This window comes from Leptosomus discolor, chromosome 23, assembly GCF_034619465.1.
Source record: "Leptosomus discolor isolate bLepDis1 chromosome 23, bLepDis1.hap2, whole genome shotgun sequence".
In the NCBI taxonomy this organism is placed as follows: domain Eukaryota; kingdom Metazoa; phylum Chordata; class Aves; order Leptosomiformes; family Leptosomidae; genus Leptosomus; species Leptosomus discolor.
In genome coordinates, this window is record NC_141413.1 from 8,328,137 (window position 1) to 8,342,320 (window position 14,184).

Here is a 14,184-nt window from a genome sequence, read left to right on the forward strand (position 1 = left end):
CCGAGGAAGCCTGTCGTGGCGGCTGCTCGAGGGCACTGGGCTGTTTGCTGTCCGACGGGGCGGGGAGGCCGCACCCGGCCGGCGAGCTGCAGGGCAGCCGCGCGCTAAGGCAGCGGACAGAGGTACCGGCTGTCCACCAAAACCAGCACCCACTCAGCTACACGGGATTTCAGTTCTACCCTGAGCAGCAGCTCCCAGAGAAAACCAAACCGGCCTCGAGCACCAGCGCTGTGCCTGCGCCCAGCCCCAGGGGAGGGAGGCTTGGTTCCCCTCGGCCGTACAAGGAACGCACAACAGAAAGCGGCGTAAGGCTGATCTCCTTCGAAGGTCGCTCCAAGGGGAGCCCTGGCGCCAAACTCCAAGGTATTTACATTTCATAGGCTGCCACGGGCCGAAAGAAACGCCGCCACAGAACTCCCGCGCAGCCAGAGACACGGCCCGCGCCCGGGCGCTGCGAGATCCACCCGTCCCTAAGGCTACGGAGCAGAGCCCAGGCGTGCCTGTGCCTCCCTCGCCTCAGCGACCTTCGAATCAGGAAGTCTGCGAGAGAACAGCTGCTGATCTAAAAGGCACCGTCGGCCGAAATTCATCCCTATCATTCCTATGGTAGACGAACGTACCGTGACACGTCAGTGTTTCCTATCCCAAAAAACCCCTGTAAACCTTCCCCTTGGAGAACTGCTTTGAAACACTATGTACTTTATGAGATTAACTAAGCTTTGCTTCTTCCTTTCCAATCTAAGATTTAACTTGCATTCAACTTCTAGGGCGCTAATTACTTTTAAAATCCAGCCCACACAGCCCTGCTCTGAAGCACACTTCTTTGGACTTCCTCAGTGTAGTTATTAACATTTGGTTTTTAAACAATCAAGCCCTCAAGCTCTACTGTACAAGATTTTATATTGCACTACAACGTAAGATATGGAAAGAAGAGTAATGGATCTATCAAAGCTGCTACGAAACAAAATCATTAAAAAAAACCCCCGTCATAAAGGATCATCAGTGCCTTGCTGGGGAGCAAAACACCTCAAAAACCCTTCATCCTTCCTATCGCCATCAGCCTTTGGAATAGATGCCTGAACAAGTCTTCCCAAATAATGGAAAGAAACAAAAAAAAAATAAATATGATAAATTGACTCCACTTCTGGACTCCATATACGAGACCTGGTGTAGCTACTAATCAAACTGAGAGTTGCTCAAGGCAGAAACAGGAAAGAGGTCGTTTTCTGCGGGCAGCACAACCGGTACCACCTACTTCACATCGTCTCCTTATTAATCAAACTCCACTGGCGGGAATTCAGTCCTTTGTTCCACCGGCGTCCCGAGAGCTTTTACATCTTTCCAGCTTTTTTGTTTCCAGACGTCGAAACACGGAGAATGTTTGGGGTTTCTTCCATGACTCTGACAAGCAGGTTATCGATGTAGTCTTCAAGCTCACGCACCTGGAGATCTTTCTTGGTAATCGTATCCTTCTGCTTCAAGACCAGCTGGATCAGCTCATCGTGTGTTAGCTGAGCATAAGCATAAGCAGGATCTGAAGGGTCATATTTCTGAGAGAGAGAAGAAAGGCAGGGTCATTACAGCATGGGGGCATTTCAAACAGCAACAGAACGCTACCTGGGAGCTGCCCCGGGGGGGTTAAAGCACCGACCGACACCTTTACACACGGCGTTTGCAGAGCCACAGCCGCTCCCCAAAAGTATTGCTGTGCTGCCATCTTTTTAAAGCCAAGCTCCATCCAAGCGACATTGCGGAGCAGCAGTCCTTCGGACCAAGAGCAGCAGGCTGCCCAGACCCGTTGGGCCCCTCGCAGACCCCTCCTGGAACAATCCCCACGGAACGCTGCCCACCCATGCGCTTCCGAAATGCGGAACAGCTTTTTGAATGTATTTGGAGGGAAAAAGAGCAGCTGCCTCAGAGGGAGCGCGTGCTACTCGTGGCACAGAGACACCAGTTATAGAGCTTGGGCACCTTCTCCAGAAGAGAGGGCAGGCTCAGGGCGAGACAGACGCCAGGGATGGTAACCAGGCCATCAGTTTTAGCGTAAAATCAGTTCTGCAGTTCAGCTCTTCCCCAATTTACGCTGAAAGAACGTCATGCTGACGCCAGGCAGCAGCTCATCCAGCTTAGTGAGGAGGCAGGGAAGTTACAGCCATGCACCATCGACCGCCGTCGTTTACAGACGAGCACTGGCACAGCTATCGTCTAAAACACACCAAAGACTAGGAAAGCCAAATTCAGGCTAAACAGCAAGAAACACCCACCTAGGCCTTCGGCATTTCCCTCTTAGTGTAGTTATCACTGTGAAAACACATCACAACACAGCTCCTCCCAAAACTCTGCTTTTAACCCTTGAGCAAGCTTGACAGGTACGTGGCAGCCTCTGCCAGCTCCTCCAGCCACCTTCTCAGACGCTGAACCCACACCAGCACGCTAACGACAAGTTTTCAACTCGTTCAAAATAGCAACATGTCAGTTTGAATCATCTAACTTGTACTTTCTCCTTTCCCACTTCCACCAGAAGGAGGCACTACAGGTACTGCGGCACCAGCTTCTCATTTTCCCCAAAAAACCCCCAGAGGCAGTAACAGCACCCAGGGCTTTTTCCCTGCTGACCCGGAGATGCTTCTGGCCATTCTGATCAACATGACGTTTAAGCTGGGCCTCAAGCCTGGAAGTCTCTTTTTGAGGCCAAGATTATGTAAAAAACCTCCTTTAACTCTGACCACGCCAGCTGCACAGCTCCGCTTTTGGGAGCGCTTTAACGGCAGGCGCCGGCCCCTCAACCTGCACGGGGTATTAGTGCAACACTGCGAGGCAGCAGCCACCCTGAGGTCACTTTTCCCACCTTCTCGGCTTTAAGAGCAACGTACTTGCCTCAGGGTGAGAAAGAGCTTTGAGGACTAATCATGTCCGCCAACAAACAGCGACTGACTTGTCCAGTGCTCTGGGCAGACCCAAGCTACGCAGCTCCCACACGTCCCCAGCAGGACCATCTTCCAGGGGCAGCGCCGCCCGCGAGTCACCCGTCCCAGCCACCCCACACCCCCCGCTCCCCTCGGGGGTCAGGCAGCACCCCGCGCTCCTCTCCACTGAGGATCCCCTCCGCAAATGAGAGGCGCCAATTCTATTACAGATCAGTTTGCAAGGATAGGGCATGTTTAAAGACTGTCCCCGCCTCTGGGGACCGACAAAAGGAAAGCTCACACCCCCCCGGTCTAACAACCACTGCTTTTTCTGCTCAGGATCTAGGAGACACAAGCCCAGGCAGACTCTCTCGAATGCACAAACGGTTCCGTTTCCTGCTCAAGCTTCGGTTCAAAGCGCCACTTTCCTCCATACCTTCACGTTCATCTCGAGCAGCTTTTCACTCATAGTGCTGATGACATTCAGGTTTTTACTTTGAGACTTGTTTGCTGTGGCATTCATCGGCTTCACAGGATGGAGTCTGTAACATCGAAACAGGCTCGTGTTATTTAGCCAGCACGTGTCACACCAGCACTACACAGATCTTCAGACTAAAAGCAAATACAGCAAGAAACTGGGGAAAATTCCTGCCCTTCTCTCTCTCCAGAGAGATATGACACTCAGCTTCGGGAAGACAAGGCATTTCTGTCTAAGCTATAGGCTTTTTATAAGTACACTCCAGTTCTCTTTCTACTACCTTTATTGACTTAAGGCATTGGAGATAAAGAGGCAGTAACAAGGGAAATACACCCTGAATGTCACAAAAGAAAAGGCAGGTCGGGCTACATGAGAAGGCAATACACAGCAGCAGTTACCCTGATCTCTCACGCACTAGCATTTAAGCCTGATTTTCCTAATGAGAACACATCTGTGGTTCTAGCAACATACCAAACGCTCCTACTGTCCTGGGACAAGCACATCTTACACCTTTTCCAGTCTGAACTTAGGCCATAAGCTGCCAAAAAGTGCTATCTTCATTTGCTTGAGCAGGATTTATATTGCCAATTTTAATACAGGAAGAAAATTTTACTGGTATCTCAGCAAATGCCGGCCCACAAGCGCCCTAGACCCTGGAGGGAGCTCTGCAGATAACGTACTGAGGGCTGACAGTCAGCGGCACTCTTCCTCGGACAGCAGTAGCCCCGCAGGCAGGAGGAGCTGCGGACAGCCCCGGAAAGCAGCCATGCATTCTTGGGGGAGAGAGAGGCTTTGGCTGCACCGCTTGCTGCGATTCACTGTGAGGCCAGGAGCCCAGTTTGGCCAGGAAAGGAAGCAGCCCAGCTCATCAGGCTTCCTGCGACCATTCTCCCATTTCTGGAAAATGGATGAATTGCAGTCCCTTTCCCCAGCCTGATAAAACGACCCTATTGCTTAACCTGTGACCAAGGTTCCTTAACCGCTTTGCTAAGAGGCAGCCCTGTGACGAACGGCAGGTCCCCTTGAGTGCTCTGGGTCTCCTCAGCAGCTGCACACATTTATCTGGTGCCAGCACTGATCCTGCGCTGACAGGACGGGACCCAGGCCCTGACAAAGCCCCAGGCCAGGGGAAGCGAAGGCTGGAGGACACCACGTCGCTGCAAGGGGCGGTAAATTCCTGCAGCTGGAGAGGCAGAGCTGGGCTCAGGGGAAGAACAAGCAAGGCTCACGTCAGCACTGAGACACTTTCTGTGCATTCCCCATGTTCTCTCACCTGTGCTTAGGAGACACGGTTTCACCACTCTGCTGAGTTTGGTTAGGATATGTTTCAGAGGGTGAAACCCATGCCTGAAGAAGCTTCTTCTTGCCAGAATTTCCTGCTTTATCTGCGAAGCCCTCGGCTGTTGGCTTTTTCGGAGACTCTGCTCTACGACTTGGGGCGTCAGAGAGGAGAGAATGAGAAGAAGAGTAGGGCTGGGAAGGACTTGACAGGGAGGAAGAGGAAACAGAAGGCTCAAAGAAGTCACACTCCGCACGCTCCTCAGCACCTGCACGTACTTTCAGTTCTTGTTTCTCAAAATGACTATTGTGCTCCCTGGAAGGAGACATCATACCTAAGCCTGAGTCAGCTCCCTGGTTATTGACACTGTGAACATCCACTCTGGCAGGCAGCACGGGTGGCTTGCTTGGCATGCAAGCACCAGGAGCACTTCCTCCTCCTCCTCCTCCTCCCGGGGCGGCCGGGGTTACTCGGGCTGCAGCAGAGCTACCGGCGCGCTCCCGCAGCTCCTCATCCAAAGGCACTACACCTAGGGACTGCTTTCCAGCCTCTGAAACGTTTTTATCCCCTGCAGCGACACCACGATTCTCCTGACAGTCACCCAGCAGCTCGTCATCGGAGCCTCCCTCTGGAATAACTGGGAGACTGGCCAGTTTCAAACCACGGTCTCCAGTAACGGGAAGGGCAGACTTCAGACATTCAAGTAAATCGTCACGACCTTCGTTTTCTAAACGCCTATTATTGCCGCCATCTCTGAGCGTCACTGGTGGAGCGATAGTCTCCAAGGAGCCACTTTGGGGGAGGCACCCAGGAGCACCTGAGGCTGTACCGTCAGGTAACGGGAGCCCAGGCGCTGATTGTACACCGTCGCCTGAAGAAGGCACATCACCACTGAACTCCTCAGCCTCAGAAACCGGCTGGCACTTCTTCGGCGCTAAAGACAGCCGCGGTGCTGGCTTTGGAGTGACTAACACCTCCCTGCCAGCCCTCCCTACACCCCCTTCCCGAGGGGACAGCGTGCAACCTCCCACGGTTGGTTTGGCAGGTCCTACCCGAGACAACGAGTCATTTTGATCAAGTGGCGCTGCCTGGGGTTCTAACGCGGGTGCACGTTCTTCCCACCTCTCTTCACCAAAGACCTCCCGCTTCTCTTTCAGCTCACTCTCAGGGGAAGGTGGCCGTTCAGCACCGATCCCTGCCAAGAGGCTCCTACTACACTTGGAGAGAGATGCCAAGGGTTTGCTGTCCCTCGTGCAGGGTTCAGTATTTACAGCGCCTCCTTCCACACCACCCTCGACAGCGGCCTGGCTGCTCCGGGTGGGACCTACGCTGTCACTAGGGAGTCCTGACGATGGGTAACACCCTGCTTCCAGTTCACGAGCAAGCCCTGCTCGCTCTCCTGTGGCCTCTGAACCCGTACGTAACGTTTCAGTGAAGTCAGAGCGCTGCTTTCCAGGTTCCTGCCCACCCAAACCTCCATCGCCTGACGTAGCACCCTCCGATCCGTCAAGGAGAAAGGACACGGATTTCCTGTTGCCTGGCTTGCTTCTTTTCAAAGAGTTCTCAACCTGAAGCTGGGGAGAACTGCACTGCTTCTTTGGAGCCAGACCAGGGGCGTCAGAAAGGGTGCCGGAAGGGTTTGATACGGCTTTGACGTTACTAGTGAAAGCCGCATCTGATGAGCTCCCTGAAGCACCGCAACCAGAGTGTTTCAGCTCAGCAGGGTGTTCTGCTGAGGAGCAGTCTTCATCAGAAGGAAGGCAGAAAGGTGAAGAACTAGCAACAGCCTTGAAGCCCGGCGCGTCTGCTTCCCACCCAAGCTTGGATACAAAGGGATTATTGTCATTAAAATGACAATCAGAGGGGAGAGAAGGCGCGGGTGGGCGAGAGACACCCCGGGAAGCCCACATATCAGAGCTTTCAGGACCCTGGCCCCACGAGCTCTGCCCCCATCCAGAAGCAAAAGGGTTGTTAGCACTACCAGAGACCTGCCCAGGAAGAGGCGCTTTGGGAACAGAGGCTGCAGGATGGTGGGACGAAGGGAAACGGGCAGTGCCTTCGGGATCCAGGGCTGTGGATGCCCTGCTCCACTCGGGAGTAAAGGGGTTCTTGCCACTCAGCAGCTCTGCAGCTAAAGGAGAAGGAGAAGACCTAAGAGATGCAGGAGAACTAGCGATGCTTTCAGAGTCTGGCACTTGGACCTTCTGTCCCGTTTTAGAAATAAAAGGATTATTGTCGCTACTGATACGGTGTACAGAAAGAAAAGCAGGCAGGGCATCAGGTGCAAAAGTGGGAAGCGTGGCTTTGGTTTCCTCCTCTGAAGACACGCCCGGTCTGCAAAAAGGGACAAAAAACTCGCATGTCACTTGCGGATGCAACACGAGGCAGGAACAGACAAGCTTTAGCACCAGACTCCATCAACTCCTAACAATGGAGATGAATTATACTCGCAAGAGACCTCAGAGCCTCTCTGACAGACTTTACGTGCTTAAAGGCGCCTTCACAAGGTGCTCAAGTGAGGTCAGAACGCTGCTGCTGCCGAGTTTGCAGAGGTTACTGCGGTAGCTGCCTTTAAGCACTCTCTCATCCTTTGCACCCCAAGCAATTTTATTAGTATGCAAGACACTCCATAGGCAAGATGTTTAAACACGAGAAGCACTGAAAATGAGGAGTTAGAGACAGACACAACACGTAGCCTTATTAGTAGGACACACCCATATATATATAAACACACGGGTTTTATATATATATGAAGGATAAAGGAGCAGAATTTCCGAAAAAGCCTTGTGTACAAATCCACACAAACGTCCCTCGTGTTGCTGTGAACAACGCCAAAAGCAGAAGGGCTCCAAGATTAACGCTCCTGAAGACCACAGCCAAATACAGAAGAGAAAAGTAGAGATGTTAGAACTGGTGTTTCAGACCCTGGGTATGTTCGAGTTGCACAGCTTTGATAGAAGTTAGTTTTTGCAAGAGATCCAGTGAGAAAAATCACCACTACAGCACCTGCAAAGATGCCTGCACTCGGAGAGGCACTACTTGGGCATCGCTTACAAGGAACATCCCTGTATCGACCTCTTTCTCATACCAAGAAAGAACTCGGAGCTACTATCTGTTACCAAAGCACCCAGTGGCCAGCCGAAACCCCCCACGGACCCTGCAGAGCAGCTCGCTCCTGCAGCAGGCAGGCTCCCCCGCTGAGCAGCGCTGCTCTGGGGCAGGGAGCAGCCGAGCCCCAGCCTGCCCCCACCGCTGCACACGGCTATGCACCTCAGCCTCCGAGGCAAGCAGGACTGACCTGGGCTTGACGGCTTTGGTCTTCGCCGACGCAGCAGCTTTCTCAGGTTTCTGTTCTTCTTCGAAAGGGTTGAGCGGCTGCTTGTTTGCCAACACGTCCTCCGGGCGGTGATTGTCTTCTGAGCGATTCGCTCGGCTTAAATCTGCTGGAAGTTCGAGACGTTTGGCCTCTTGTTCATTCTTCTCTTCTGGAACTTTGTTTTCCTCATCCTGCAGGGTCCTGTCGGGAATATGCTCAGCACCACTGGTCTTCACCGCTTCCTTCTTCCCAGTGACCAGAGAGAGCAAGGTCGACTTTTTGTGGTCTGTTTTTTTGGTCTCTTTAACAACCTCAACACTCGGAGGAACGTCGGTTTCCAGGTACTCCTCGCTGCTAAGCAATTTGTACGACGGCAAAGTCATCGATTTAAAGGTCTCCAAGGATGCAGACCCAGACAAAGCATAACTAGGAGATGATCCTCCCATCTCTTCAGGTCCTCTAGTGGATCTGGAAGACAGGTTCTCTTCTGAAGCAAAGAGCTGCTTCCTCCTGAAGTTGTGAGGAGAGGGGGAAGAGGCTGGGCTGTTGTCCTTCATCGTGCTCTCTTCCATATAAACGTGACTGCCGTTGATACACAGACTAGACTTGGAAACGGGATCGCTTTTGGCTTTAAGGCCGCTGAATAAAGAGAGCCCTTCTTTCTTGGTGTGATTAGTGGCTACTTGGTTTAGCTGCCTGCTGTCCAAAGTTGCTGTTTTACGAGATTTAAATACAGGAGAAGGAGAGGAGCTCTCTTCCAGGGCATTTCCAAAGGCTTCTGGGAAAAAAAAAAAAGGGGGAGAAATTCAAGATGCAAGAGCACCCTTTCCTCTCACACTCACTGCTGCTGCTTCAGAGCCATTAGCGGATGGCAGCAACAGAAACACCGCAAGCGTGACTACACCAGCCGCTCCCAAACCTCCCGGCTCCCCTACCGCCGCCAGCCCCCCGCAGAGCGGACCGCACGCGCCGCTCCACGACCCAGACCCACCGCAGGTCGCTCCCGGCGAAGCTGCGCTGCCAACACGCGCAGCCCCTGCTCGTGCAGCCCCACAGGGTCTGTGCCGTCCCCCAGCGAGCTCAGCGGGGAGCGCCTGACGTCCTGCGAGCGCACCCACCGCCGCGGACGGAGGCGACTTTCTACGGATTTGTTCAGCAAGAAGAACGTAACCAGCGCTCTAAAAAGAAAACCCCTGGAGAAAGGCTTTGGGATCCGTCAGCGCGGCGAGCGCCAACACTCACTCTGCGAGGCTGGCGAGGTCTCGGACTCCTCGTCGTCCCATTGTGACTGGAAGTCGCTGGGCCGAAGCCGAACCCTCTGGGTGACAGGCTGCGGCTGCAGCGTCGGTAGGACTGACATGGACTGCGAGAGGGAGGTCTTCTGCAGGCCAGGTTTGGAAAACAGGGTTTTGAACTTTGATTTCTTCTTCTCCTTCTCAACTGACTCATCTTCGCTGTCGGCGGGGGAGTGGGTCGTGCTGGGAACGATCGCCGACGCCGTGTCGGAAAGGCCGCTGCTCCTCTTCCCCTTGAGCTTGTCTTTGAGCTTGCCAAAGGGAGAGCGAGACTTGTCCTTCATGGACAGATCAAACATACTGGCTGTCATGTTGCTCCTCATAAACTGGATGTCCACTTCGATCTCCCCTCTCTCCTTTTCCTTTTTCCCTGGTTTGGAGCGAAGCTTGTACCACCTGCGGGAACAAGATTTCTTTTACAAACCCGTTTGTGAGAGGCACGGGTAATTTAGAACAGAGGGCGTTTGTGTTTTAAAAACCAAACAAGCCTACAGTGTAACAGATAAAAAAAGAAAAGCCTTTAATCTCACGACTACGTCATAATCACATGGCCTTAGGTGCTAAGGAAAACATCTCTTATTGTAAATAGAAAGTTATTGTAAAATTAGTTGTAAAACCCAGACCAGGAAGGGTTAAAAAAAGGAAGAAAAATAAAGGAAACGCAACATGAAATTCCTGTATTTCAGCTCAGCTACTCTCTTCTGTCCTTTTATCTGGCTTCCAGAAATTCAATTTGCAGAGGCCAGGAGTGCAAAGGGAACAGCCTCAGAGAGCTGACACTGGTACCAGAGCTCGCAGGCAGGTCCCACACCCTCATACCTTTCATTCCAGCCTCTTTCCAGTTGCTATCTTAATGCCTCTTAAGCTAAGGAACCCCTAATCAACAGGACCAAGCCCTACAGACTGTCTGGGGATTTCCACTCACCTCTCCCAGCTCGTGACTGGAGCGCACCAGGAAGGACATTCCGTACAGACCGGACCTTACCCCTTGTCCCAAACGCGGCTCCCGAACACGGGCGCTGCAGATTCAGGGCTCGGGGTGTCCCGAACACAAACCCACCACCTGCAGGCCACTAGCACACGGGCTAGACGACCACCAAAAAAAAACCCCGAGCCACAGCAGGGCAGCGAGGACAATTACCAGCGCTGCACCCCGACACTGCTTAGCCTCTCGCTGGAGCCGCAGCCTTCCCGGCTCCACAGAACCGGCAGGAAAGGCCGCCTGGAAAACGCCGGCTTCTTCCTCCTCACCAGCTGGTGGGGGAGAGCAAGGGAAGCGAACCCAGCGTGCAAACCTGCCTCTCCATCAGACCTGCACTTCCTTCCTCCGCAGGTGCGCTGCAAGCGGTGAAAAACGACGGGAAAAGGCAATTCGCCCCAGAGAAAATCCAAACCTAACGAGCGCCCAAGGAGACGAATCCAGCAACCTGCTACAGAGGGAAGGGAGCGCTCCAGCCCCCCGCTCCAGTCAGGTGGTCAGACCTGAAGCTGCAAGACACCAGCACCAGGGAAGGGGTTTTGGTTCTGCGAGTCCCCGAAGCTGCAGTCCCGCAGCGGCGGCAGCCAGGGAAGCACAAAACCTTTGCCTTTAGTGCAAGCCAGCACTGGGCACCGTTGTTCTAAACCCCGTGATTTCTAGGAGCATCCCGCGTTCGCAGGGTGCCACAACAATCCACCCCGCGTGCTCTCTGCCCGGGGAAAGAGCGGGCCCTGTTCCAACGGCCTCCAAAATACAAACTACGTGTTCAGCAAAAGGCAGCTCAGCACCGAAACACACCGAGAAGCACGCCCTGCGCCCACCTCAGAGGGGCCAAAAGTAAATAACGTACTGACACCCCCCCCCCAAACTACAGAATGTAAAATCTTATTAAGTTTCATTTGTTATGTCAGTGTGCACCTGTCAATCAACACACATTTAATTTCCAAATAAAACCAGCCCTTTGTGGCTGCACATCGCCACGGCAGCTAAGCAACAACAAAAGTAACAGGCTTCAAAGAGAAAATTGAGGGCTGGGGGACAACACTAACAACTAACAACTGGAAATATCACAAGTTTTTCCAGGAGCATCAAAGTTGTGTTTGGTTTTTGGTTTGGTTTGGTTTTGGTTTTTTTTTCCCCTCAATTCTCCTTTGGCCCAGACACCCAGAAACCAGCCCGAGAGGACCCGAGGTGCTCGCCTCGCAGGGCTGCCTCCCTGAACTCTGCTGACTGACAGCACATCACGCTCCGCAGCGTAAACACCTTAGCGCTCGACACGGCCTTAACGACAACCACGTCCTAATTAAGGCTTCACAAGCGGCGAGGCCTTTGTCAAGAAACACGACGCAGATCCCAGCTTTGGCCAAGCCCGTGCTCATACCTGGATCTGCTCAGGTGAGCGAGAGGAAGGTGACTCACCGGCCACCTCAAGCCACATCACAGGGCTGCTGACTCCCAGTAAAACCCTCCCAGTAACCGCCCCCGGGATTCTGGCGCACAGTCCCGGTGTTTATGTTCAAAGGAACAAGCATGACACACAGCTGGCACTCGGCATTAAAGCCTCCCAGCTCCGTGTCCTGCTGACAACAGCGAAGCCAGCCCATATAACACTGAATTATCTGCTCTCACACACGCGTGGGCTCCGCTAAATACTTATTAAGAAAACCCCATAAACAGCTGGCTGTGCCCTGCGCTCGGTCTCTGCCAGAAGGAGAAGCATTTCAAACACAGTAAGTTCCTTGGGACAATCTGGCTGTCCCCAGCTCACACTGTTAACGCTCCCATGTAAATATTTAATAGTCAAACCCAAGCACAAGGCAGGCCTGGCCGAAAAAGCACCGGCCACATCCCCCCTGGCCGGCCCGGCAGCCGCAGGTCTCTTCCAGGGGTCAGGCACCCCTGAGCTTTGGGAGGGGCTGACCCACACCAGGAGGGACCCTGCCCTGAGGGGTCACCCCATAGGTCCTCAAGAGGCTTGAGGGGGCCCCATGGGGCACAGAGGTCCCTCACCAGACTCCCCCTACCCCTATGGGGCACAGGGGTCTCCCACAGATCTCCAAACCTCTGTGGGGCACAGAAGTTTCCATGGAGAACAGGGACATATCACGGGGAACTGGGGGCCCCCACAAGAACCCCCGCTCCCGTGGAGTCCAGAGCCCCCCCCCCCATCCCTCTCCCCAGCCCCTGTGGGGCACACAGACCCTCCCCCATCCCTCTCCCGGGCCCCTGGGGACACACAGACCCCCCCCCCCCCCATCCCTCTCCCCGGCCCCTGGGGACACACAGACCCTCCTCATCCCTCTCCCCGGCCCCTGGGGGGGCACACAGACCCTCCCCATCCCTCTCCCCGGCCCCTGGGGGAGGCACACAGACCCTCCCCATCCCTCTCCCCGGCCCCTGGGGGGGGCACACAGACCCTCCCCATCCCCCTCCCGGGCCCCTGTAGGACACACAGACCCCCCCACCCCCCTCCCCCGTCGGGCACAGCCTCCCCCCCCCCGCCCCGCATCCCCGGAGGCCCCCCCGCCGCCCCGGGCCCACCTGGTGTGCCGGCGGCCGCCGGCGGCCCGCAGCGCCGCCAGGTCCACCTCGGCGCGTCCCAGGAACTTGTCGAGGCCGACGAGGGCGCGGTGCAGCACGGTGAGGCGGAGGGCGGCGGGCCGCGGCGGCGGCGGCAGCTCGAAGGTGGCCTCCTCCCGCCAGAGCGGCTCGCCCTGGCACCGCTCCGCCACCGAGGTGGAGAACTTGTCGCGGCCCAGCGCCATCACGGTGTAGGCGTCGCTGCCGCCGCCGCCCGCCGCCGCCTTGGCCCGCAGCCCCCGCGCCCGCAGCACCGTCACCTGCACGTGGGTGGGCGCCCAGGCCGGGGCCGGGCCCGGGGCGGACATGGCGGCGGGAGGGGAGCGGGAGCGGGAGCGGGAGCGGGAGCGGGAACGGGAACGGGAACGGGAGGGGTGGGGGAGCGGGAGCGGCGCGTCCCGGTGCGCTGCCGCCCCGCCCGATCGCCCCGCCCCTCTCGCGAGAGCACGGGGTGGGGCCGGGGCGGGGGCGGTGCGGGAGGGGCGGGGCCTGGGCGGGAGGGGCGGGGTCTGGGCGGGAGGGGCGGGGCCGGCGTGCCTGCGTCGTACAGGTGAGTACAGGTGGGGGGGGCATGTACAGGTGTGTACAGGTGTGTATGGGTGTGTACGGGTGTGTATGGGTGTGTACGGGTGTGTATGGGTGTGTACAGGTGTGTATGGGTGGGGGGCATGTACAGGTGTGTGTGCACACATGTGAGGGCATGTACAGGTGTGTGTGCATGTGTGGGGCATGTACAGGTGTGTACATGTCTGGGGGGTAGGTACAGGTGTGTGCACATGTGTGTATGGCATGTACAGGTGTGTGTGCACATGTGTGGGGCATGTACAGGTGTGTGGCATGTACAGGGCACACATATATGTACAGGTGTGTGCAGATGGGTGTGTGTGTACATACAGCTCTGTGAGTGTGCAGGGACAGGTGTGCGTGCACAGGCACAGGGGTGGGTGTCGCTGTGCACGCCCAGGGCAGTGGGGGGGGGGTTCGGGGGGTACAGGTGCCCGTGCGCACGGGTGGGCGCGTGCCCAGGCGCTCCCTGCACCAGCTCCCTCCCCTCGGCTGCTCCCAGGCTGCAGAAGCACCGGCGCTCCTCCGGGAGCAGTCCTGGGGGAGAAAGGCCCTTTCCAAAAACTCCAGCATCAAATTAACGAGCTGCGTGATTCATTTAATGAAACGGGCAGCTGCTTACAGCCATCGCTCCGGCCGAATGCTTTTCACCCCTTCCCCGCACTCCCACGGACCCATTTCCTTCATTAATTTGGAGAAATGACACCGCGAGGTCCCCAAGTGAAGCACGCAGCCCTGCCGACCCTCCCGTGGGGCTGGGCCCTCTCCTCTGCTCCCCCATCCCGTC

At 55.6% G+C, this 14,184-nt stretch overlaps 1 protein-coding gene across 1 annotated transcript; it reads right to left on the minus strand.

Annotated features, from left to right (window-relative positions):
• Nucleotides 1-1,331: 1,331 nt before the first annotated feature.
• Nucleotides 1,332-14,178, minus strand: RAB11FIP1 (RAB11 family interacting protein 1). The gene is made up of 7 exons (XM_086477146.1): nucleotides 14,141-14,178; nucleotides 12,795-13,268; nucleotides 9,222-9,670; nucleotides 7,962-8,757; nucleotides 4,658-6,997; nucleotides 3,343-3,448; nucleotides 1,332-1,550 (listed from the first exon to the last, which is right to left on the minus strand). The coding sequence occupies exons 1-7, from the start codon at nucleotides 14,176-14,178 to the stop codon at nucleotides 1,332-1,334; spliced, it is 4,422 nt and encodes a 1,473-aa protein (XP_086333272.1).
• Between the last annotated feature and the right edge of the window lie 6 nt (nucleotides 14,179-14,184).

Bases quoted from the DNA above. Each gene is read 5' to 3' on its own strand.
- RAB11FIP1 (XM_086477146.1), bottom strand. From the start codon at position 14,178: ATGGGGGAGCAGAGGAGAGGGCCCAGCCCCACGGGAGG. The intron at 9,671-12,794 runs GTGGGCCCGGGG...TTGTTCCCGCAG, and splicing joins GGCGGCCGCCGGCACACCAG to GTGGTACAAGCTTCGCTCCA. The intron at 8,758-9,221 runs GTGAGTGTTGGC...TTTTTTTCCCAG, and splicing joins GACCTCGCCAGCCTCGCAGA to AAGCCTTTGGAAATGCCCTG.